Source organism: Monodelphis domestica, chromosome 4 (genome assembly GCF_027887165.1).
Source record: "Monodelphis domestica isolate mMonDom1 chromosome 4, mMonDom1.pri, whole genome shotgun sequence".
Lineage (NCBI taxonomy): Eukaryota > Metazoa > Chordata > Mammalia > Didelphimorphia > Didelphidae > Monodelphis > Monodelphis domestica.
The window spans coordinates 58,436,277-58,461,643 of NC_077230.1; the positions used below are offsets into that span (position 1 = coordinate 58,436,277).

The window sequence follows — 25,367 nt, forward strand, 5'->3', positions numbered from 1 at the left end:
CAGGGTTAAGTGACTTGCCCAGAGTCACATAACTAGTAAGTACCTGAAGCCTGATTTGAGCTCAGATCTTCCTGACTTCAGACCCATCACTCTGTCCATTGTGCCAACTAGCTTTCCATACTAAGGAATCATGGCTCATACTAAGAAAACAAATTTAGGTACAATAATGACAAAGACATTGTTGTCCACAGTGATTGGCCTCACCACTTTAAATAAAAAAATTAACAAAAACAAAACAACATAAACCTGTTTCAATCCCATACTTCCTGGGGTGCAGGCCTTGGATCACCTCTTCAACATACCATACCTGTGCCAAATGTACCTTCCTACGATCAGTCTCCCCAGTCACCTATCTAATTATTTTTTCACCACCCTCAACTTAGGATATTATGGTTAATGATTGACAAAAACATTTCTTCCTTTATCAGCACAGATATGTGTGAGTGTATGAGTGTGTCCACACACATATTATACTTTTCTTAGTCTTACCAGTTCTAAGAATCTTTGTTCCAGGGCTTTATATTCTGGAGAGTTTTTGTTAAACAAGTCTTCTGAAAATAGCATGTTCATCACCCGAAGACTAAAGAAGACCACCAGGGGGCCTTTTGTCTGGGAGTAATTTGGATAGGCTCTCTCTGTGGAGGGCATATTAGTAGGCATTTTGCTACTTTCTTCTTGGTTGAGTTCAGGCTGGTAGTATCCTGTGCCCACTGGATCCAGTTCTAATGAAATGTCCTGTACATTCATAATCATATCATCCTCCAGGTTGGTGGAGCTGAGGGTTGGAGACAACTTGGTGGACTCAGAAATTGAGACTCTAGAAAGGAGAGTGTCAATATTTTTTGCTGTACTTGCCAATGTGTCTTTTGTTGGTCTCCTTGGGAAAGAAGTTGTTGACTGAGTTACATTGAACTTGGATAGCCCAGTCCACAAAAGTTCCATGCTTGACTTTCCTGTTGAAACATCTATATCAGACAGTTCTGTGCTGGATGACTCTAAAATTTCCTTTGGCTTCTCTTCTTGGGAGAATTCTATTTTTTCTAGTCTATCATTAGTAGAAACAAAGGCCACTGTAGATTCCTCATTTTCAAACCAGGATTCAGATGGAGGTCCTGTGCCATGATGCAATGAAGGCTTACTCCATGGCCCAGGAAGTAGCTCATGCCCAGACCCTGAACCTGACTGACTTTCAAATATGGGTCCACTTTCAGGATATGTTTCTGGCTGAAAAATGTTTGCTTCTAATTGGTCCTTATTTGGGGAAGCCAAAGGATCCAAGCCAAAAGGTGTAGTGATTTCTATGTCAATAGAATCCAACATGGATGGAGAGGCCAAAGTCGATAGAGAACTCAAAGGCAACTCAGAGTCATCTACAGATGGCATTGGCACAAGATGAGAGGGTGGATTTGAAGTCAATAGATCAAAAGGAAAAAAATCTCCTGGCTCTTCCACATTTGTTGGTCCTAAAAATAAAGTTTTCCATTAATTGCAACTTATGTTTAGTTTCTGCATTCTCTTCCTAGCTTTCTGAGAATGGCTGGCTTTCATGTTTTTCTCATTAAGTTAACAAGGTCAGTGACTGACTTGACTTGGCTAAATTCAGCAGCCAGCCAAAGGACCTGACAGTGTCTTTGTGGAGTGGAACAATGGTGCTGGTGAATACAACCTGATTCTCCCCAAGGGGAATGGCCAGACCTTGTTCACTGTTAAAGCAATTTATCTTCAAGTGCTTGCTCTTTTACTCCATAAAAACAAAGAGTTGCTGAAAGGCAGACTGACCATAAAGAAATTGAATCCAAATGGGAACTTAAGCGTGATACAGTTCACCCATTCCCAATTTCTGTATTCCTGTCATTGGCAACCACCATCTATTGAGTCCTCAACTCAAAAATTCCAAGATTCACTTTTTTTAAATCACTTTGTTGATCTCCTCTTCCCCAATGCTACTTTATCACTGCTTTGCTGAGTCTCCTAAGTGTCTCTCAAATCTTTTCTTTCCTTCTGTATCTTCTATTCTAGGTTTAGTCTCACTCTCCCATAAGTTCATACCTGGAGTATTACAATAGGTTCCTAGTTAGTATCTCCCTATTTCTGTTTTCTTTCCCTCTAATTCATCCTGTGGCATAATGCTAATCTTAGGTTTGGAAGACCTATGTTTAATCCTACCTCTGCCACTTAGCTGTGGTATGATCCTTTTCTTGTTATTGTTCAGTGGTGTCTGACTCTTTGTGAACTCATTTGAGGTTTTCTTGACTAAGATACTGGAGTGGTTTACCCATCTCCTTCTCTGGTTCATTTTGCAGATAAGGAAACTGAGGCAAATAAAGTTAAGTGACTTGCCCATAGTCCCACAGGTAGTAAGTCTCTGAGGTCAGATTTGAATTCATGAAAATGAGTCTTCCTGTTTCCAAGCACAATCAGTGCTCTATCTATCATCACCACCACCTAGCTGCCCACTGCATCAAAACTTCCTCTCTAGCCAAGTTAATCAAATTGCTATACCCCTTTCAAAGATTTCCTCATCTTTCTTTCCTGCCCTTCACATGCTATTTTCCTCCCAGAGAATATTTTCACTGTTGTTTCCTGCCCCCCACAAAACACAGGGTTACTGATAAAGTTTGGAAGAAAGTGAAATGATACAGTGACTCACCTTCGCCTAATAAAACAGGTCCAGAAGTCCTTTTCTCAGGAGCCAGAGGCAAGCCAGTCTGAGGCACTGCTGGGGTGACAGAATGAAGAGTAAGGCTGCTACCCTCTAAAACCTCTGGGGGAGAAGTAGAGCCCACTTTCCAGGGAAGGGGTAATTTTGATGGAGACACTAAATCTGGAGGAGGGCTTTCTGATTTTGGCCAGAGCTCACTGCCAGTGGATGGAAGAGTCCCAAAGATGAGACCTGGTTTGGTGAAATCAAGTGGTGAGCTACTCCTGGCAGCTGATTCATCTGCTGAGGGCCATTCAGCTTGAAGGGTCTTATCCTGAGGGGAAAAAAAGGCTGAATCATATCAGAGAGAAAATAAACACAGGAGGAAGAGTGAAAGTGGTGCCTGCCTAATTAAATTGCCTTTCTTTCCCCAACTTGTTTTTGTGATATAGTTTTGGTGTATTGTTAAAGAAAAGTTTATGGACTGGCACTTTTGTTTTTATGGCATGCTAGAGTTAAAGACTTAAGCATATAATCACAGCAAGGGAGGCCAATTAGCAAAATTATTCATTGTCTTGAGAGGGAATTGCTGGGTTTCCTTACTTCTGAAATAAAGGAGTTAGGCTCAACAATCCCTAAGGTCCCTCTCTGCTCTAGCATTCTAGAATTTTATTTACAAATATTTCCATTGCCCCACCCTACCATCACATTAAAAATTAATCATTTTACCTGTTCATTCTCAATTCATTTATCTTAATGTTGTTTATTATGGATCACATGTGTGTATGTAAAATAGGCACACACATGTATCAAGTATCCACAGTACATACACACATATGCATGTGAAAACATACATGAGCATTTTCAATTTATTTATCTTACTAGTGTTTGCTATGGACCATATATGTGTATGTAAATAGCCATACATATGAATTGAGCATCCATCATATATTGTATATGTGAGCATGTATATAATACATGATTACACATTTGATTCACCAACACAGTTTTCCTTTTAGTTATCAACAAAAAACCATCCACGTTAAGTATTCTTGAGGCACATAAGAAAAACAGGTGCTTCTCACAAAGAAGCCTACCTAGCTAGTAAAGGCTCATGTGTGTGTGTGTGTCTGTGTGTGTGTGTGTGTGTGTGTGTGTGTGTGTGTGTAAACCCAGAGTTTTTCTTTTAAAAAAGGGGGGAAAGTTTAGAGATCTTCTTGCTTTTCTCTCCATTTTCCCTTCCTGGAACTAGAAAGAGTAACCCTACTCAGACTTTTTCCTGGAAAATAAATGTATCAAGGATTCAGTGGGGAATTTGCAAAAATGTAGCACTGATAATTACACTACAATAGCTTGAACTTTTACGCATTTAATACCCATCATCTTAATTGAGGCCCACAATAATTAAATACTTAGAAGGCATTTGCACACCCAAGACAAGATTGAAAAAAGAACATCCTGTATTTTACTCTCCAACAAAGACATACTACCAATGGGGTCATGTACATCTTCACTCATCAAAAAAATAAAAAATAAAAATCCTTAACACCATGGAGGGTCAAACCACTTTTCAACACTAAAAATATGTGAATTTATATGAAAAATATTTTCTGCATCCATTCATGTTGTGCCCTAAGAGGCTGCCCACTCTGCTTACTTTTGAATTTAGTTGAAAATTAGTTTTACTTTAAAGATATGGGCACTGAGAAATAAAGCCCAGGACTCAAATACAGCTCTTCTCACCCCAAATCTAGTGCCCTTTATACCACATCACACCTGTAGTGGGTATTAATGTAATGAAAATACATCACGATACCATGGTTGTATATTGTTCTAAAAAAAGAAGTTCTTTTCCATTAAACAGTTTACCCATGCCCCCCTGTTATATCGGGTATATTTTTACACCTGTAGTTTTATAACCACATTTTTGCCACATAGGTGGTTTATACTGTTGCTATGATAGAGGCCCCGTTACAAAATGACTCCTATTCTAGGAAAATGATTAAGTCATCAATGAAAACAAGCCTTTCCATTTAGTAGCTATTTCCCCTCTCAGATGGTTATGTGTGCTCATGATTCTAAATACTCATTAACTGAATGCCTTTGTATCCATTTCAAAAAAAAAGTAACCATTGTATTCATGCAATGCAAGAAATATTAACAAATAAGCAGGATGAAATATGAAAATGGCCACTTATGCCTCCAATTTTGAAAGAATAATGTCACTCATTGGCAGCAATGAGCTATTCCTGTGTACTGGAAAAGGTGAAAAATACTTGCCAGGAGTTACACCTCATCATTTAGCTTATGAATAGATAGATATTCCTATGGTAACTAATTCAATTTAAAATCTCTTCTTTCAACGTATTATGTTAGCAAGTTTAATATTATCCTGTCAGTTTTGTTTTTGTAATACCACCTGAAAAAGCATACAAATGTTACAAAATGAATTAACAAATTATTTTCTAACTCATGGTGCCAATGAGATGTCATTTAATATTCTCAACATGTACTCTTCTATGATATACAAAAAAATGTAAAAAAGAAAACAGTTTTCTGTAACAATTAAAATCTGATTCAAATCTTATGAGTCTTATTTGGGGAATAAAACTGAAATAACAATTTTAAAGTAAAATAAAAATAAAAAGGTCAATAAAGTATCGCTACTTTGGTGCCTGCCTGTGGGGTGGATATGACCCTGGGTCTATCATTCAAGGACCTAAATTTGGAGAACTTTAGCACCAGAGGTTTGGCAATTAACTCTAGGGGCCACAGCAACTCATGAAGACATCTACTAAAATATGGATGGGTTATACTCTACGGTGGAAAGATCCAAACTACAGAAATAATAGCTCCTTCAAGTATTGAAATAGAACAAGGTAAATGTATCCATACATTTTGTTGAGGAAAGAGAAAAATATTTAAATGAACATTTTCTTTGTCTGAGGCAACAAGCATTTATTAAGTAACTACTTGCTATTTACAAGGTAGCACTGAATATACAAAGTAATAAGCAATCCTTGCCCTCAGAAGGATACATTCCCCAAGATTCAGTTTTCTCTTTTTCCTCCAACTATTTATGCATCCCTTCATCTGTCTCGTTCTGCCATTCATCCAACCATCACCCCTCAAAATGCAAAAGGATTGATACAGGAGAACTAAAACCCCACCTTATGACTTTGAAATGTCACCAGACTGTAATACTTCTCTAGTGGAGAAAAGTCATAGATTTTAGCATTATTAGCAGCAGTGAAGAAGAGAGATGTTGTGCCCTCTTTTGTCAAATCTTTTAACTTTTCTTTCCCTTGGGAAAGTATGGCCTACTCAAATTATGAACTCCTTGAGAACAGGGCTTATTTTATTTTCTATTTGTAATCCCAGTGCTTTGTATATAAAAAGTGTTTAATGTTATATTCAATAATTTTCATGAGCAAACTTTCTTGCACGCTAGAACAATGACAATCTATCTAGTTTAAGAAAATAAATTGGTCTTAACATCCAGTAAACTCTTGACAACATGAACGCACAGTGTGGGCAAACATATATAAAGAAGAAGTAGAAGAGGAGGAGGAGGAGGAGGAAGAAGAAAGAAGAAAGAAGAAAGAAGAAAGAAGAAAGAAGAAGAAGAAGAAGAATTAGAAGAAGAAGAAGAAGAAGAAGAAGAAGAAGAAGAAAGAAGAAGAAGAAGAAGAAGAAGAAGAAGAAGAAGAAGAAGAAGAAGAAGAAGAAGAAGAAGAAGAAGAAGAAGAAGAAGAAGAAGAAGAAGAAGAAGAAGAAGAAGAAGAAGAAGAAGAAGAAGAAGAAGAAGAAGAAGAAGAAGAAGAAGAAGAAGAAGAAGAAGAAGAAGAAGAAGAAGAAGAAGAAGAAGAAGAAGAAGAAGAAGAAGAAGAAGAAGAAGAAGAAGAAGAAGAAGAAGAAGAAGAAGAAGAAGAAGAAGAAGAAGAAGAAGAAGAAGAAGAAGAAGAAGAAGAAGAAGAAGAAGAAGAAGAAGAAGAAGAAGAAGAAGAAGAAGAAGAAGAAGAAGAAGAAGAAGAAGAAGAAAGAGTAAGTTAGCTAGGAGGAACTTCATCCTTGAACTTAGCCATAACCACAATAAAAGAGGGCTTTGCCCCTCCCAGTCTTTAAAGTCTTTAAAGCTGGGTAGCAAATTTTAAGAGAGATATAAGTGCTACAAAATAAGGAAGCAAAAAAAAACAAAAAAAAGGAAATAATAATCTATTGTCATAAATAGAAAAACTTCCTGGAGAGCTCTTGTGGAAATACTCAAAGGGCACAATGGCAAAAATATCATCAAGCAAATGTGAATTAGTCTTTCTTACCATCTGGGTAGACTAAAAAGACAAATTTCATGCAGTCCCAAGGGTTGCTTTAGAGAATGAGAGTAAGAAGGCTTACTACTTACTACACAAGTAGGGGAGCCCAGGTACATAAATAAGGCAGAAGAATACTTACAAGGATCAAGGGTTGAGTCACCAGAAGGCTTGGGCTTCCAACATTCCAAAGTGGGTCTTCAGTTTGGGGAAAGAAAACATCTTTCACTAAAGAAAAAAAGATATTGAGAAACATTTCCAGTTGACAAGATCTTCATTTCACTTGAGGAGCTGTCATAGGGAAGAGGTATAAGATTCATATTGCTTGACTCCAAAAGGTAGAACTAGATGCAAAAGGTGACTAATACAATGAGGTAAATTTGGGGGCTCAAAGGTTAGGGCAAAGTCCCTTAAAGTAGAACTTTCCCAAAATAAAAGAGAATAAATGGCTGATTTACACCCCTTCCCCCTACATCCTATTCACATTGTCAACTCCTGTCATTTCTCTCATCATAACATCTCTCAGGAGTGTCCCACCACCCTACAGTAGGTCCTCCTTACCTCACACCTAAACTACTACAATAGCCTGTTCCCTTTAAGATCCCTGCCTCATCTCTCCTCACTCCAAGACATCCTCCACTCATCTCTCAAACTGATCTTTGCAAGCACAGGTCTGATCCTGTCAGCCACTATTTAGGAAATTCCAGTGGTTCCCAGTCCCTCCAGGATCAAATAGAAAATTCTCTACTCCACTTTGAAAGGCCTTCATACTAGTCTCTTCCAATTTTTGTAGCCTTACACACTACTGCTCTCTACATAATGTGTGACTGAGTCCCCTTTGTCTCCAAAACACATTTCATTGACTGTCCCTCATGCCTGGAAAGTTGTCCCTCCTCATCTCTATATCCTACTTTTCCCTGGCTTCCTTCAACTCTCAGCTAAAGTCCCATCTTCCTACCTAAAAACCTTACCCTTTATTCTTAGTGCCTTCCCTCCGGAGCAGCCCCCATTTATCCTGTATACATTTTGTTTCAACATAATTGTTTACATTTTGCTTCCCCATTAGACTCTGAACACAATTCTAATTTTAAGGGAATTTGCCCTAACCCTTGAGCCCCCAAATCTATCTCAATGAATTAGTCACATTTTGCATCTAGTTCTACCAGTTGGGGTCAAGCAGTATCAAAGGTGGGCCTCGAGTCTTTTCTTATTGTTGGCTTTTTGTTAGCTTTTGTCTTTCTTTATATCTCTAATTCTTAGCACAGTGTCTGGAGCATAATAGTAGATACTTAATAAATCATAGGTGACTTGACTTAGTAGATTCCCCTCAAACCTGTCCAGCGGCCAGTTCAGTTAGTGAGGAGATTTTTGTTCTTATAAGGGTTTAAGTAGATGTTTTCAGAGGCCTCTTCTGACTATGAGATTCTGTGGGGGAAAGGGGGGGGGGAAATAGCTCTCTATAAAATTGTTATTGGCCAGTCAAAACAAAGAAATCCATGGATTACAGATTTAAGGTTAGAAGGGACCCTAGAGGCTATTTAGACCACCATAGAGGTTGAGCCTTAACTGATGTCACACAGATAAAAAGGGGGGGGGGGGTAGATATCTTTCCCTGATGGTCCTATGTTCATCCACTTGATTCCAGGCTGAAATTGCTATTTTCAAAGTTACTTCAACACAGACTTGATGGCTCTATATGATCCTATGTACTAACTAGCAGTGCAAAGGATAGCATGCCATACTTGAAGTGGGGAAGATCTGAGTTCAAATGTGACCTTAGACATTTTAATATATGGCATTTCACTGAAACTTGTCCACCTAAGTTTCCTTGTCTGTAAAATGAGGATAATACTAGCATCTAGTATAAGGATAATGTGAGAGATTATTTGCAAACAATATAGCATTAAAATGCTTGATACTATGCTGATAATTTTTCTAAATTAAAATGCTGATTATCATTAGCTATTTTTCTCTGGGATCAAAGCCAGTAAATTTTTGTCTTTCAATATTTGTCTTTTCTCAGTTAATGTACTTCTCTGGTTTCTTTGAATCCCTTATACCCATTATCAAAAAATACTGTTATTTCCCCTTCAATTTTCAAGTTACCAGACATTTATTCTACTAATCAGTTCCTTTCATCTATCTCTCTCCACTCCCATCAAACCCCACCTCCATGTTTTTTGCCCAAGGATAGCTCACTTTCAGGGCAGCTAGGTGGCATAGTGGAGAGAATGCCAGGTTTAGAGTCTAGAAGATTCATCTTCATGAGTTCAAATCCAACCTCAGACACTTAGTCGCTGTTTAACTCTGGGCAAGTCACTTAATCCCTATTTGCCTCAGTTTCCTCATCTGAAAAATGAGCTGAAGAAGGAAATGGCAAATCACTTTAGTGTCTTTGCCAAGCAAATATCACATGGAGACATGAAGGGTCTGACAGGACTGAATAACAACAACAAAAGTCAACTTGTAATCTTTCAGAGGTATTTGTATTCCTAAAACCCAATTTACATTAGTATTATTACTGAAACTCAGATTCACAAATGCTATGTTTTGCAGATATTGGTTTTTGCCAAATCCTTGGAGGAACATATTAAAGATATACATGGATTGTCATAGTTGTCCTTCTACTTACCATTGATAAACTGAAGGGAGTCAAGATCCGGCTTCAGGGAAGAATTTCCCAGTACAAAATTCCTATTGAGACTTTCAGCAATATAATCTCTGAAGTTATTAATTGTATAAACTGCAGTGGGCTTATTCTCCCGTTCCACAAGGCCATGGTTTTCTACTTTGTTTGAATGAAGGTTAATCATTTCCCAGGTAATGTTGCTGATAGCTTCACTGTCAAATGTGACAGCATAGCGAACATCGATGCCACTGAGGTTAAGAAGAAAGAAAAAAAAATCTGCTTGTACCTTGCTCATATGCATCTAAGAAGAGAGAAGGACTTCATTACTTGGACATTGCTCTTGACAATAATGAGTTCCTTAAAAAGAAGCAGTTAATGTGGAGTAATGGAAAGAAGGCATGCTGAATTTGAAATCATATCTGGGTTGTCACTCATTAGCTGAATGACCTTGGACAAGTCACCACTCCAGGGTTCAGTTTTCTCATCTATAAAATGAGGAAGCTAGAATAGATGACTGAGAATATTCTCTCCAACACTACATACCAGAATCTTGTCACTTCTATATGTCATGTCACTTAAAGATGGTCAAATAAGTTCTCCAAAGTTATATGATGCAAATTGTTTCTCTCCTTTCCAAAGAGAAAAGAATATGTAAGTTTCACTCTGGATACCTTATAGACCTCCTGTATATCTCTGGCCAGGTGCTTCCTCTCCTGGTACCTTAATTCACTCCACTCGATTCTTAACCAGTTCCTTTGTCAGTTGATTGTGCTATAATAAATGACGAATTGGATGATTTCAGAAAGAGCTGGAAAAACCTCCATGAACTGATGCAAAGTGAAATGAACAGAACCAGGAGAATATTGTACATAGTAACAGCAATATTATAAGATGATCAACTGTGAAAGACTTATGCACTTTCAGTTTTTTAATGGTCCAGGACAAATCTGAGGAACTTTTCACAAAGAATGCTATCCACCTCCAGAGAAAGAACTGTTGGAGTCAGAATGTAGGTGAAAGTATATAATTTTTCACTTGTTTATTTGGATTTTTGTTTGGGAGTTTTGGTTTTATATGATTATTCTCTTACAGGAATAAACAATATGGAAATATGTTTTGTATGATGCTACATGTATAATCCAAATTGAATTGCTTACCAGCTCCAGGAGTATGGAGGGAAGGAAAGGAGAGAAACAATTTGCATCATATAACTTTGGAGAACTTATTTGACCATCTTTAAGTGACATGGCATATAGAAGTGACAATTTCGTTAGTGAAAGAGTAAGACTATGATACAGTTGACCCATGACTTTTGAAATTATTAAAGTCAGGCAATTAATAGAAAATCGAATCCTTCTCTACTCATCCTGGTTCTTGAGTCAGGTTCTGTGACAAAGAGATCTAATGTTAATAAGCCAACAAATACATAATTGGGTTTTTTTCCATGTTATGAATTGTAAGGTATTTATCTGACAATCATGTATTGATGAAATGTTCAATCCATAGTCTATAGTCAAAGTGAATGACATCATTTTAATGCTAATAAAAGTGTGTCCAAACATTCTAAGAATCTGTGATACAGAGTATAAACTCAAATTTATATTAGAATTCTGTTCCATAAGTCAAACATGTAAAAGTCTTATCTGAAGAGCATTAAGCTAGGAACTAGAAGACTGTCTCTATCCATATTTCAGTTTGCTTTCATTGAAGCAGCTAAGGCTATCTTCTTTTGCCAACTGAATATGCTGATTCTTGTTTGAAAGATAATTCACTTTTCTAAAGAGATGAAAGTAACCTACAACTCTAAAATTACATTGGCTATTATTGCCAATGAGAAAAGAGGAACGAAGAACCTCTCATCTATTAGTCTCACTCATTCAGACATATTGCTCATTTAAGAGCAAATCCCTTGAGGATATAGTCTATGTGCTCAGCAAAGTAAATTTGTACCAATTAAATAATAAGTTATAATTAGCTAGTAAGTATTTCATCTGTTGATAAGATCAAAATACACAAATGCATTCACTTAATAAACTCCCTCCAACTTTTTTAATATTTAAATTTTCTAATTGAATGTAAAAAAAACAATTTTAACATTTATTTTTGAAATTTTTGTTTTTCAAATTCTCTTTTTCTTCCCCCTCATGAGGAAATAAGCAATTTTATATAGGTCATACATGTTGTAGTCATGCAGAATATTATTCCATATTAATCATTATATGAAAAACCAAAAAAAAAATTTTAAAAAGAAATGAAAAGCAAGTATGCTTCAATTCATATTCAGATATCATCAATTCTTCTCTCATAAGTCCTTCAGAATTGTCTTGAAGGACTGACTATACTGCTGTGGATTGCTAAATCATTCACAGTTGATCATAGTTATAATATTTCTGTTACAGTACAACATGATGTTCCCCTGGTTCTGCTCATTTCACTTTGCACCAGTTCATTTAAGTCTTTGCAGGGTTTTCTAAAAGCCTTCTGATCATTTTTATAGCATAATAGTATTCCATCAAATCATATGCCACAACTTACTCAGCCATTCTCCAATTGATAGGCGTACCCTCAATTTCCAATTCTTTGCCACCACCAAAAGAGCTGCTATAAATATTTTTGAACAAGTAGATCCTTTTCCTTTTTATCTTGGATCTCTTGGGGATACAGATGTTAGTGGTGTTGCTGAGTCAAAAGATATATATAGTTTTGTTGCCCTTTAGCCAGAGATCCAAATTGCCCTCCAGAATAGTTGGATCAATTCACAACTCCAACAACAGTGCATTAGTGTGCCAACTTCCCCACATTTCCACCAAGAGTTTCCATTTTCCTTTTCTGTCCTATTACTATTCTGATAGGTATAAGTTGGTACTTCAGAATTTTAATTTTCATTTCTCTAATCAAGAGTGATTTAGAGCATTTGGTATGATTACTGATAGCTTTGATTTCTTCATCTGAAGACCAGCAGGTCTGCCACAGCTCAGGAAGGGGGGGGGGGGGGGATCAGAAATGGCTAAGAGGGAAAAGAAGTGCATGAGAAATAGAATACAGGCCACTAGACATAAACAGTATAAGTCTGACTGAAGAAAACTATACTGGCAGACTATTTATACTTAACAATTAGGGTATTAACAACCACCAACTACTGCAGGGCTATCTTTCATTTGTCTGAATGTGTTAAAACTGCTACTCTGAATAAACAAGTATTGCCTGGGGCATGAGGGGGGGGCTCATGAGTCACTCAACAATAAGCTTTTTTTATTCTCTGCCTCAGTTGCCCCTCTAGAAGATGATTGACATACAGATAAAAAGATCAATGAGATGTTATGGCATTACAAGGGCAACCAAAGGGGAGGCTATTTTGGAAAAAAATCCCAAAGCTCTGGAGTCTTTCTTCTTTCACAGTAGTGATAGTGCTTTCTTCTAAAACACTATCTCCCAAGGCCTAGAACTGATTTTTAACTTGTTGATTCGAGCAGAATAGTGGTTTTACACAAGTCCTACTTTAAGAGACATTACCAGTGTACTTACAGCAAGCAGGGTGCTATCTTGGACATATCACTAGATCCTGAATCACCTCAACTCAGCCTACTCCCAAATTTCATCAGAGAATGGTGATAACCCTGCATCCTCAAAAGCTATGCTGACAGAATGTCAACTCTGAACGATCTTTAGACCTTTTGGTGGGGTTTTGCTTGTTTGTTTTATTTTTTTACATCAATACTAAGTATCAGTTCCAAAGCAAAAGAGTGATAAGGGCTAAGCAATTGGGGGTAAGTGACTTGCCCAGGGTCAAACAGCTAGGAAGTGTCTGAGGCCACATTTGACCTTAAACCTCCTATCTCCAAGTCCAGCTCTCTACCCACTGAGCCACCTAATTGCCTAAATCTTTTTGTTTTCTTTTTTTTTTAATCCTTACCTTCAGTCTTGGAATAAATACTGTGTATTGGTTCCAAGGCAGAGTAGTGTTAAGGGCTGGACAATGGAGGTTAAGTGACTTGTCCAGGGTCACAGAGCTGGGAAGTGTCTGAGGCAAGATTTAATCTTTTTGTTTTCTAAAGGGCTAGGAAGGGAGACTTGTATAGATAATTCTCCAAGGAATTCTGAAACAAACATAGTATTGGAGAGGTGCCTGGGGCACTATTGTTATTCTTTCTTTCTTTTTTAAGAGGATCCATGACTTCATAGGGTAATGTCTTGACTTACACATGAATTGGATTTAAATGAGGCAGAGTTGTACAAAGTCATCAGCCTCACTTTCTCTACCAGAGTCATCAACATCCAGTACAAGAGTAAAGGGAAGACAACTGGTGGTGGCCAGGATGCAATGGATGACTTTGGCATCTTTGATGTCTGACCAAGCTCTAGGCCCTCCACAGTGCCTACTTCTGCCTCCTTCATGGACTTCGGAAGCCATTGTCCTCATCTGCCCATCTTGCCAGAAAAAGTAGATATCCCCCATCTCCTCAATGGGTTTGGGACCTGGTGAGTGCCCTGTCAGCTTCCAGGGTGTGACCATGGCACATGCACTATGCTGCAGCCTCTTGGAGCCACCAGTAAGAGTTGGGTGAAAGGAAGAAACTGAAGATGGATGAACAGCTCTGAAAAGAGCTCAGCAAGCCCTCTTACCAGAAGCATTAGTCCTCTGGAATACCCTGTATACTCTGACACAAAATGTACTCAATGAAGAACTGCTGTACAACATGAAATTGTGATCTAGTGTCAAAGTAGAGCTGAGTAGCTGCTTGTATCAGCTAATCACATTCCCTCCCAGTCCCTAGGAAATACTGGTCAATGGCAAGCAATAGGATATGACAATAGGAATATGTAAAGGAGAGCGATCAGATTCAGTGGAGCAAGGAGCAGCTCATGTGGGGTAGGGGCAAGAAGAAAAAACCCAGGATTCCAGTGAGAGAACAGAAGCTGAGAGAACTCCAAAAAAAACTGCCAGCTCACCTCATTCCTCCAGCTGAGAGCCTGAGAAGAGGATCTTCTAAGCTGGATATCTATCTGATATCAACTGTTTCCCAGTGAACACCAGAAATCTTTCACTCATCTTAAAATATAGTAGAATGGGGCTTTGAAGGAAGCCATCTACTGAGAAATCTTTTCCCCAAAGATCTATTCTCCACCTCTCTCTCTCCAACTTGTCCTAAACTCCATTACCCTAACTAGATATGCTCAGGAGTAGGGACCAAACCAGCAGCTGACCAGAAGAGGGGTTGAGGCCAAGAACTTGGGCCCCTGAGATTTGGGGGGTCAGTCTGTCAATTGATAGGGATTCTTACTACACACTTTCCTCACCTAATACCTTCATCTCTCCCTTCCCTGAGTGATCCCAAATTAAGTGTTACTACTTAGATCAGGTCTGCCTAGTTGCTGACACTAAGGAAGGGAGCTGAAGATTTGGGGAGAGCCATACTTCTCTCCAAAAAGGAGGGTTAACTCAGGATCCTAAGGATCCAAATAACTAGATCCAAGGAACAACATCTCTCCTTGGAGTTTTAACCTCCACCTCCCAGAACCACTCTGAGGAGACATACTCTGTCCCTCAGGGAGACAAAGCAGGGTTACCTTCCCCAAGAGGAAAAGGGGGGAAGATCAACCTCTTCCCCCTCTCCATTTTCTCTCTCTCCCTCCAGTTCTCGTGTGTGTGCGTGTGTGTGTGTGTGTGTGTGTGTGTGTGTGTGTGTGTGTGTGTGACCCTCTTACTGGCCATATATTACAAATGGCAGTATCTGCTGATTTTTTCTTCTTTTTTTTCTTTTTTCTTTCTTTCTTTTTAAATTTTTTATTTTTAAGGTATTTTTCCATGTTCACATATTTCATTTTCTTTCCCTCCCCTCCCAAATCCAATAAGCACTTCTACTTGGTTATACAAATGTTGATACTTATACACATTTCCATATTATTCATTTTTTGCAATAGAGCAATCTTTATGATTTATTAATTATTGATAGATAAGTAGCTAATTGATGGGTTTGGGCTATGATAGATATACACATTTCATCTGTGTAAACTCATTACCACATTATAAATATGCAAGAATATGCCATTTTATAAACTTCCTATTTATGCTGCCAACGATCTATGGGAAAGTATACATTTAAAATATATTTGGAATTCCAAGATAAATGTGATGCAAAAGAAAACTTCTCATAAGGGTTCTACTTATATTTCTTCTAAGAATGCATGGATAAACATTTCTGTATCACAACAGATAGTCATTGCTTTTTGTACTAAATTCCCCGCTTAACATGATCTTTGATTAATAAAATCTAGGCCTGATTATAAAGGATCTATTTTCAAGAAGGGGCCTAGAAATGATATTTAGGAGAGTCAAAAGAACTTAACCAGGCTCTCTTGCTCCTGGATTTAATTGATTTGTTCTGATTCTCAAGAATCTTCTACCTCCTTACCAATAGTCTGTTCCCACTTCCTTCCCCTGCCCCTCAATCTCTAGCTCCTTTTTCTAGAATGTAAATCCCTAGAGGATAGAGATTATCTTTTAGCCTATATCTGTATTCCTGGCACTGAGCTTAGTGTTCGGCATATTTTTGTTATTGTTGTTGAATCATCTCTATTATATCCTACTGTTTTCTTGGCAAAGATACTGGAGTGGTTTGACATTTCCTTTTCCAGCTCATTTTACAGATAAATCAAACAGGATTAAGTGACTTGCCCAGGGTGACATAGCAAGTAAATGTCTGAAGCTGGATTTGAATACAGGAAGTCTTCCTAACTCTAAACCTAGTGCTTTATCCACTGCACCATCTAGCTGTCCCATTTGGCATATAGTATGCAGTTAAAATAAATGCTTTGTTTCTCTATCTACTTTTGTTCCAGAAACAGTCAATAACAGTATCAGAAATGTCAAAAGATACTCTACCTGACATTTTCCTGAGGTGACCTGGAAAAAAAAAAAGTAACTATGTTAAACAGAGTTGAATAACATTTCTTAAAGTACTCTTGGCATATTTTCTCAGATTTTCTTTGAAGCATACATTACTCAAAATGTCTACATATCAGGTAAGAACAAATTGTCATAGTACAGAAAATAGGAGCAGAGGGAAAAAATATTCTTCATTAAAATGAATTCCATGAAGGTTTATGAAAAGACAAGAATACTAGGAAACTGTTGGTGGAGCTTTGAATTAGTCTAATCATAGCTAAAAGTCTATTTTCATAAGATTCACTTCATTCGTTGGTGGAGATTGATTGCTCAATTCTCCACACCTGAATGAAGAGCAAAACTGAAGAGAGAAATCCGAGGGTTCTCTGGCTTCTAGCTTCCAGAGAGAAGACAGTGGATTTCAGGCTTTCTTAAGACCCCTGAAGGGAGAGAAAGAATCTAGGAAAAAGCCAACACATAACATAAAAGAGATAGCTCCTTATGTCCCTATCCCCAGTTATAATAGACTTCAGGAAATTTCCCTTTGGGTGACATCCAGAATCCTCTTTCTTCTTTAAGGTAATAGAAGGACTCAATCTCTCTGTATATTGTCTGGTAAATGTCCTCATCTATAAAAACCTCTCTGATTTCTGTTTGCTATCTACTTGGGTTTATTTGCTATGTGTGCTCATAGTGGAACAGATATTTGGAGGGAAGGGAGTCGAGTCTTGAATACATAGTTTGAGGAATTCTTTCTCTGTTAAGAAAGAGTAATCAGGAGCTCAACTTAAAGCTAAAAATTATTTCTCCCAAGGTAACAAAATTTAAGGGAGAAAAGAGATGGAATTCTGTGCCCCCTTCTCTCTGAGGAGAGGAGAGTAGTCACCTCTAGCCCCAAACTTCTTCTTTCCATCTTGGTTGAAATCAAACTATCCCATGGAGAAAGGTGGAAGATATCTAGACATACTCCTCTATACCTCCCTATAAGCTATATCTAGACAGAGTCCTACTGATACACATTACCTCTAGGGGCATAAAACATACCACATACATATACACCCTTACCTCATTTTAAAAAACATTTGGGAATTATGCAAAATGACTAAAATGCCCATGTTCTTTGTCCCTCAAATTCCACTGCTAGGCATATATCCCCAAAAGATCAATTGGTAAAGAGAAAGGCCCCAAATACCCCAAAATATTTATAATAGAAGCTTTCATTGTAGCAAAGAATTGTAAACAAAGTAGATGACCATCATCTAGTGAACGACTAAACAAGTTGTGTTCCATGACTATAATATCCCATAAAAAATGACTGATAAATACAGAAAAGTATAGGAATATTTTTATGAGCTGATGCAAAGTGAAGTATGCAGAACTGCAAAGTTCATACACATTGATTCCATTTAAATGGAAAGAATAATAATAACAAAGGAATTGAGATTGTTTGAATTGAGTTAAATTCCATGCTAAATGATAATGTCAGATTTTTTCAGACATTTTGGTCGGTTATACTTGTGTGTTTTATTTCTCTTTTTAATTCTCTTTTAGAAGGTATGCTTTTTTTGGGTGGAGAGGGGCAAGGATATATTAGAAAATGAAGATGAAGAAAAAACAAAAAATATCAATGGAAATTTGTCTAAAATGTAAAAATAAAATGAACTCCATACATTTTTGTTTTCTTTTTTTATATGCCTTTCTACTTATCTGTGATCTGAACTTTGTACAGAAGGGAAAGATTGAGCCTGCAGAAAACATTCATAGCCAGTTTCATTGGAAATGATCACCCTATCTGTGGATTTGGGTAAGAGTTGGATATTTTGTTTAGCCTGAAAACATTAATTAAAACAGAAATAAGGCAGAAATATTTTAATCTATGAATATTTGATTTAAGTCAGATGTCACAGGGTGGGGTGGGGTGGGGATGGGTCCTGGCAAGAATGAAATCGTTCTGAAAGATCGTGCTTGTTCTTCCTTTTTTGTGTCACAAATAAGCTCAATCTCTAGGGACATAGAATTCCCAGATCTTTATTTGTCCTTTGATTAGTATTGGCTACATTCATTCTGTGCAGGGTGCCCAGATTCTCACACATTGAACATGATGTCCCCTAAAAAAAACAGAGGATATGAAAACTGAACAAATTTCTGGCTCTGATAAAGCTCCTAAAAAGATGAGAAAACACAGCACTGAGTATGTTCAAAATTCTCTTTGAGATATCTTCTTACTGTGAGAATTATTTCTGAGCCTGTGATTTCTTTAAACCTCATTAAAAATGTCCTAGGGTGGGCTAATGTTTAGATTTTAGAAACAGGGTTAAGGGTGTACTCTAGTAGCATATTTTGATCCCTGAGAAAATCCTAGAAAATATGTTATTGTTCTTAATTCTATGCTCTTTGGCTGAACCAGAATAAATCTCATCCCTCTTCTACATGACACTTTGAGTACTTGGGAAAAAGTTGTCCCTGAATCTTCTCTATATTACTAAATCATAGAATTTCAGAATTGAAGGCCCCCTCAAAGAACTATTTAACATTTGGACAGCACTAATTATAAAGAAATGTTTCATCAAATCATATAGAAATATATACATATTCAATGCCACTCTATTCCATCTTTATCTACTCTCTTTAAAATAAGATATAGCTTTCCATTGATACATATTAAAGGAGGAGGTTACATCACACCAAATTATGATGGCACATGCTACTGAATTAACCTCCTTGTATTAAGAATCAACTTTACTTTGTTACCCATATGTTATACTTTTGTGACTAGACCTCTAAGGCCTTAAACATAATTATTCCTTCTCTTCCTGAATCTCCACTGCTACTCTTGTTATATCTATTAACTCTCTCTAGCCTCTGGTTTAGTGGGCATACGTGGGCAATTTTCTCTTGCCTCTTCTTTTCAGTTTCAAGCCCTTTTAATCTGATCTGCAAATTTCCAAGAAAATATATCTTCCCAGCCCTCCTTAAATTCATTTATAAAAGCCCTTCATTTCTGGATCTTAAACCTTAGTCTAGAAATCTAAATCCTGTTTTTCAGCATCATCTTAAATTAGCTGCTCAAAACTAGCTTCTGGCATCCACCTTTCTCCTTTGAAGCCCTTAGTTTGGATTGGCAGCAATAATAGAAACATCATATGTGCCTTCCCCAAGACTTTAGTTTTCATATTATGATAAATAATCCCTAGAGATGCCTTCTAGTTTTCTATTAATGGCATCATTTGTCCCCACATTAATCACCATAAGCAGCCAATAGTCATTGATCCTTCTAAGTTTTCAAGGGTTCATCATATCCCAGACACACATTTCAGAATATAGTATCCTTCCTAACATTCATGTCAGGTCAATATATGGCTTCTTGTCTTCCTGTTATTGGGAAGCTGCCAAATGCCAAGATTCATCTCTTTTTCTGTGACCAATATACAATGTCACCTCTCGTGGAATAACCAGGGGATCCCCATCATAATCCTTTGGAGCACAGAGAACTGCTTTCTCTTTAAACAGCTCAGATCTACCATTATGGCAGAGGTCCTTAACTTGATCTCCATAGGTCCCCAAGGAATTTGTGGACAAATTTCAGAAAAAGGGAGTCCATGAAATTGGAAAGGGGGCGGGGAATGATATCTCTATTTTCACTAACTTCTAACTGTAGCTTAGCATTTCTTTCAATTACATATGTTTGTGATAAGCATTGTTCTGAGAAGGCTTTCACAAACTTTAACATATTTTCAAAGGTGTCCATGACACAAAAAAGGTGAATAACCTCTGCTCTATAGGAATAATCTCTCAGTTTAGTGGTCCTTCTTCCTTCTTGATGTCACATTCTTTCACTCTCCAACCTTATGACCAAAGTTCAGATTCCTTTCCTTCTTCAGACTTTTTTTCCTTTTTGTTTTCCTCTCAAAGCATTCAAAGTAAGCCAACATATTTTGGTTCTTTTGAAGAAAAAGTTTAAGGACTTCAACATACAGTTTCATCTTTCTATTTCCAGGAGTAACTGAGAAACTAATAACTGGCGCTCCTAGGAGAAGTCTAGGAGCTTGGAATGAAGTAGTTACAACACCTGGGATATCCTGGAAGGGGGATTGAGGAGAATGGTCAGAGTCAAGATCACAGCTTGCCTCTTTGTTCCAATTTATGCATCCTGGAGCACCCAAGACCAATGACAAGGTAGATACCATAGTCAGGATGCTGATATCACCACCCATCAATAAGGATTATGTGAATCCCTTCCCTCTGTGTCTCCAGTTTCTGCTTACTCTTAATCCCAGGACAGCACTGTCATGAGTAACCCAGGACACGTGATGAATGAATATTCTGGAAAAGCCAGAGAAACACATTGTTCTAGCATGTTCAGAGTTCTTAAAGATGAAAGATAAGGAATCTCAGAGTTTCTTTGGATTTAGGAGTCAAAGCACACCTAAAATACTGACAAGCTTGTAAGGGAGCTAAAACAACAGTTAATCCCTTAGAGCTTTATAGTTTCTATCATTAGTGCTGAATATTTGTGCATATCATATTTAAGCAAGCAAAACCAACAATGACCTAAGTATATGAGTTCTAATTTTTGACTTAGTAACAGGTCAGTTGTGAAACTTTGCATGCATGGTGGTATCCTTCTCTTAATTGATTTCCCCATCTATAAAAAGAGTTTACAAATTCTTATATACCTAAGGCACTACAAATAAATAATAATCTATAACCCAATCATTTTGCAATTCAATCACTACACAGTGCAAGGCATTATAAATACAAGTCTTTTTACCTAAATTCCAACACATGGATGTCCTTATAGCCAGGTAGTCCATCAAATGACTTTTCAACCTGTTTTCAAAGAACAAGAGAGATCAAAATATGTAACATACTTTTTTGAGATGGTGATTTTTTTCCCCTTGTGGTAAAATATGGGGGGTGGGGGTAGAACAAGACTTGGAAGAAGCTTTCAATAGCATATTTTAAATTACATGATTTGGAATAGAAAGCTGGCTACAACACACACTTTATTAAACAGGCAAGTGTTTATTATTTGAATGTGTGAAATTCTCTGTGGCATCTGTTTCCTGTTACTAGAGCAGGAAGGAACTGAGAGTGCATGAAGCATCAACAAGACATCTGCAAGCTCTGGATTAGGCCCCAGGAGAGAAGCCCCATGTGAATGGAAGTCAGGAAGGAGAGAGCATCTGATTGGGATCTGCCAGATGACCAGGTTATGAGCCACACTTTTGGAAAAGACAATTTTATTAGTTTTGGGTTCCTTTGCCCAGTCACAAATATATATGTATATGTAAATATACATATATATGTATCAATATGGTCAAAATATTTAAAGTAAATTCTATTATTATTCAGTCATTTAAGTCATGTCTGATTCTTTGTGAGGGGTGTATGGGGTGCTCAGGGAGGGGTAGTATCTCTGGTATGGAGGGCTTGTCGTGCCCTTCTAGGGCAGCTCTCCAGCCTCTGACCCTCACCTGACACCCAGCTCTCACTTGTGGCTCCCAGTAGCTGCTAGCATGCGGCAGCAGCCACACCCCGGGCAATGGCTTCGACAGGCCGGCCAAACCTTGTGAGGGTAGCCATCGGGTCGTCGACCCCTGGTGAACCAGGGCTTTGCTCACCCAGCATGTGAAGACTGCCTCGGCTGAACAGGCAGAAGAAACCAATAAGAAGGTTCAACAGCTAAGAGGACGATGCAGCAAGGCACTGTGGAGTGCTTAGGGCGTGTTGGAGCACAAAGGACAACACGGCCATCCAATGCAGCTGAGGAAGTCTCCAGGTGTAACGACTTTTCGTGCCACTGGACCCAGGCTTCCAACGCCGAGAGAGTGGGACTGTGTCTGTGCAATGACTTTTCCACCTAAATCTCTTTCACGCACAAGTATCTTTGTGCACACTCATCTATCCTGACCCCGTCCACCCTCTTCAAGACCTGTGGCGATGGGGGAGTGACGATGCAACAGGTGGAGGTGACCACTGGCAGTTGTAGTCACGATCCTGCACGTAGGTGGCCCACGGACCAGTGGTCGCTCGGCCCTGTGGGCAGCAGGGACATTTGGCAGCATCCTGGGCAACTGAGCAGCCCTCTCTAGGACAGCACTGCTCACCCTAATCAAGGGAGGGGACTAGAAAAGGTGTCCCAAACATTGCCTGCCCTACAAACACCCGGTCAGCACACCGCGGCTGGCGGGTCATCCCCTGTAAGCGGTCGAAACCAAAGAAAACAGAACACAAAGAAACTCCTACTAGGAGCATGGAACATCAGGACATTACTTGATAGAGAGAATACCCCAAGACGTGAGAGAAGAACAGCTCTAATCAGTAAAGAACTGGCACAATATAACATTGACATCGCAGCCTTAAGCGAAACACGCTTACCAGAAGAGGGATCACTCAGTGAACCCACCACTGGATACACCTTCTTCTGGAAAGGTAGAGCCACAAGTGAAGACAAAATCCATGGTGTTGGCCTGTTGGCCTGGCCATCAAGACCAATTTGCTCAAACAGCTGCCAGACTTGCCTGTGGGCATCAGCGAGAGGCTCATGAAGATCCGCTTGCCTCTCAGCAAAGACCGGTATGCCACAATCATCAGCGCATATGCCCCAACACTGACCAGCACAGAGGAGACCATCGAGCAGTTTTACTCTGACGTGAGTGCCATCTTGCACTCAGTGCCCACAAATGACAAGCTGATACTACTGGGAGACTTCAATGCCCGCGTTGGCCAGGACCATGAAAGATGAAAAGGAGTGCTCGGCAAACACGGCGTGGGCAAAATGAACAACAATGGCCTACTGCTACTCAGCAAATGCTCAGAGTTCGAACTCACCATCATGAACACTGTGTTCAGAATGGCGAACAAATATAAAACAACGTGGATGCATCCACGATCAAAACATTGGCATCTCATTGACTACATAATTGTACACTGGCGAGACATCCAGGATGTACAGATCACCAGAGCCATGAGAGGATCTAAATGCTGGACAGACCACCAATTGGATAGAGCGACTCTTCAAATGCGCATTGTGCCTCGCCATCCAAAAGGCTCCCAGATAGTTCGCACGTCTTACAACGTGAGTCGTCTCAGAGATCCATTTTATCTGCAAACATTCCAGTCCTGTCTGGATGACAAGCTGTCTGCCAAGGGACCACTCACTGGAAGCTCAACCGAGAAATGTAACCAGTTCAGAGACCCAGTGAAGGAAACATCAAAGGCAGTCCTAGGCCCCAAACAATGCAACCACCAGGACTGGTTCGACGAGAACAACACTGCTATTGAAGACCTATTGAGCAAAAAGAACAAAGCCTTTATGGAGTGGCAAAATAACCCAAACTCTGCTCCAGAAAGGACAGATTCAAGTCTCTCCAAGCCACGGCACAGCATGAGATCAGGAAGATGCAAGACTGATGGTGGGAAAAAAAGGCAGAAGAAATCCAGCGGTTTGCTGATACGAAAAACTACAAACAATTTTTCAGTGCCCTCAAGGCTGTCTATGGGCCATCAAAACCCACCACCACTCCCTTGCTATCCTCTGACGGTGACACTCTCATAAAAGATAAAAAAGGCATCAGCAACAGGTGGAAAGAACATTTTAGTCAGCTTCTCAACCGACCCTCTTCAGTCGACCAAAGCGACCTTGACCAGATCCCCCAAAACCGCACCATTGAACAACTTGACGTCCCTCCTTCAATAGAGGAAGTCCAAAAAGCCATTAAACAAATGAGTGCAGGCAAGGCACCCAGTAAAGACGGGATCCCAACTGAGGTGTACAAGGCCTTAAAGGGAAAGGTGCTCCAGGCATTCCACATAGTGCTGACCAGCATATGGGAAGAGGAAGACATGCCCCCAGAACTCAGAGATGTCTCCATCGTAGTCCTATACAAGAACAAAGGCACACGAGCAGCCTGTGACAACTAAAGAGGCATCTCACTACTCTCCACTCCTGGAAAGATCCTCACCCATGTTATACTCAACAGACTCCTGTCATCTGTTTCAGAGCAGAACCTGCCTGAATCACAATGTGGCTTCCAACCAGATCACAGCAACACCATCTACATGGTCTTCACGGTGAGGCAAATGCAGGAAAAATGCCTTGAGCAGAACCTGAGTCTCTACATTGTCTTCATAGACCTGACAAAGGCGTTCGACACAGTGAACAGGGACGCATTGTGGGTGATCTTCAGCAAGCTCGGTTGCCCAGCAAAATTCATCAAACTGATCCAGCTCTTTCATGTCAACATGACAGGGGAAGACCTATCTGATGGAGAGACTTCCGATCACTTCAACATCTCCAATGGCGTGAAACAAGGCTGTGTCCTTGCTCCAGTACTATTCAACCTATTTTTCACCCAAGTATTATGACATGCTGTGATGGATCTAGACCTGGGCATCTACATCAAATACCGACTGGATGGCTCACTATTTGACCTTCGCCGCCTGACCGCAAAAACAAAGACAACAGAGAGACTCATCCTGGAAGCTCTCTTCGCAGATGACTGTGCTCTCATGGCCCACCAAGAAAATCATCTCCAAACCATTGTGGACAGGTTCTCCACCGCAACAAAACTGTTTGGCCTGACTATCAGCCTCAGCAAAACAGAGGTGCTGTTCCAACCTGCACCAGGGAGGCCAACGAACCAGCCGTGCATTACAATCGACGGCACGCAGCTTTCTAACGTCAACACCTTCAAGTACCTGGGCAGCACCATCGCCAACGACGGGTCCCTGGACCACAAGATCAATGCCAGGATCCAAAAGGCCAGCCAGGCACTTGGGCGGCTGCGCTGCAAAGTCCTCCAACACAGAGGTGTAAGCACTGCGACGAAGCTCAAAGTGTACAACGCAGTGGTCCTCAGCTCGCTCCTGTACGGTTGTGAGACATGGACACTGTAC

At 39.3% G+C, this 25,367-nt stretch overlaps 1 protein-coding gene across 1 annotated transcript in view; it reads right to left on the reverse strand.

Moving 5' to 3' along the window:
• IMPG2 (interphotoreceptor matrix proteoglycan 2) overlaps positions 1 to 25,367 on the reverse strand; it is a 114,016-nt gene that overhangs the window by 19,220 nt on the left and 69,429 nt on the right. The window contains exons 7-12 of the mRNA XM_056793410.1: positions 21,238 to 21,296; positions 16,464 to 16,484; positions 9,584 to 9,828; positions 7,094 to 7,179; positions 2,651 to 2,975; positions 490 to 1,463 (exon numbers count right to left, since the gene is read on the reverse strand). Of these exons, the coding sequence (XP_056649388.1) occupies positions 490 to 1,463; positions 2,651 to 2,975; positions 7,094 to 7,179; positions 9,584 to 9,828; positions 16,464 to 16,484; positions 21,238 to 21,296 (1,710 nt within the window). The remainder of the gene's footprint in view (positions 1 to 489; positions 1,464 to 2,650; positions 2,976 to 7,093; positions 7,180 to 9,583; positions 9,829 to 16,463; positions 16,485 to 21,237; positions 21,297 to 25,367) is intronic.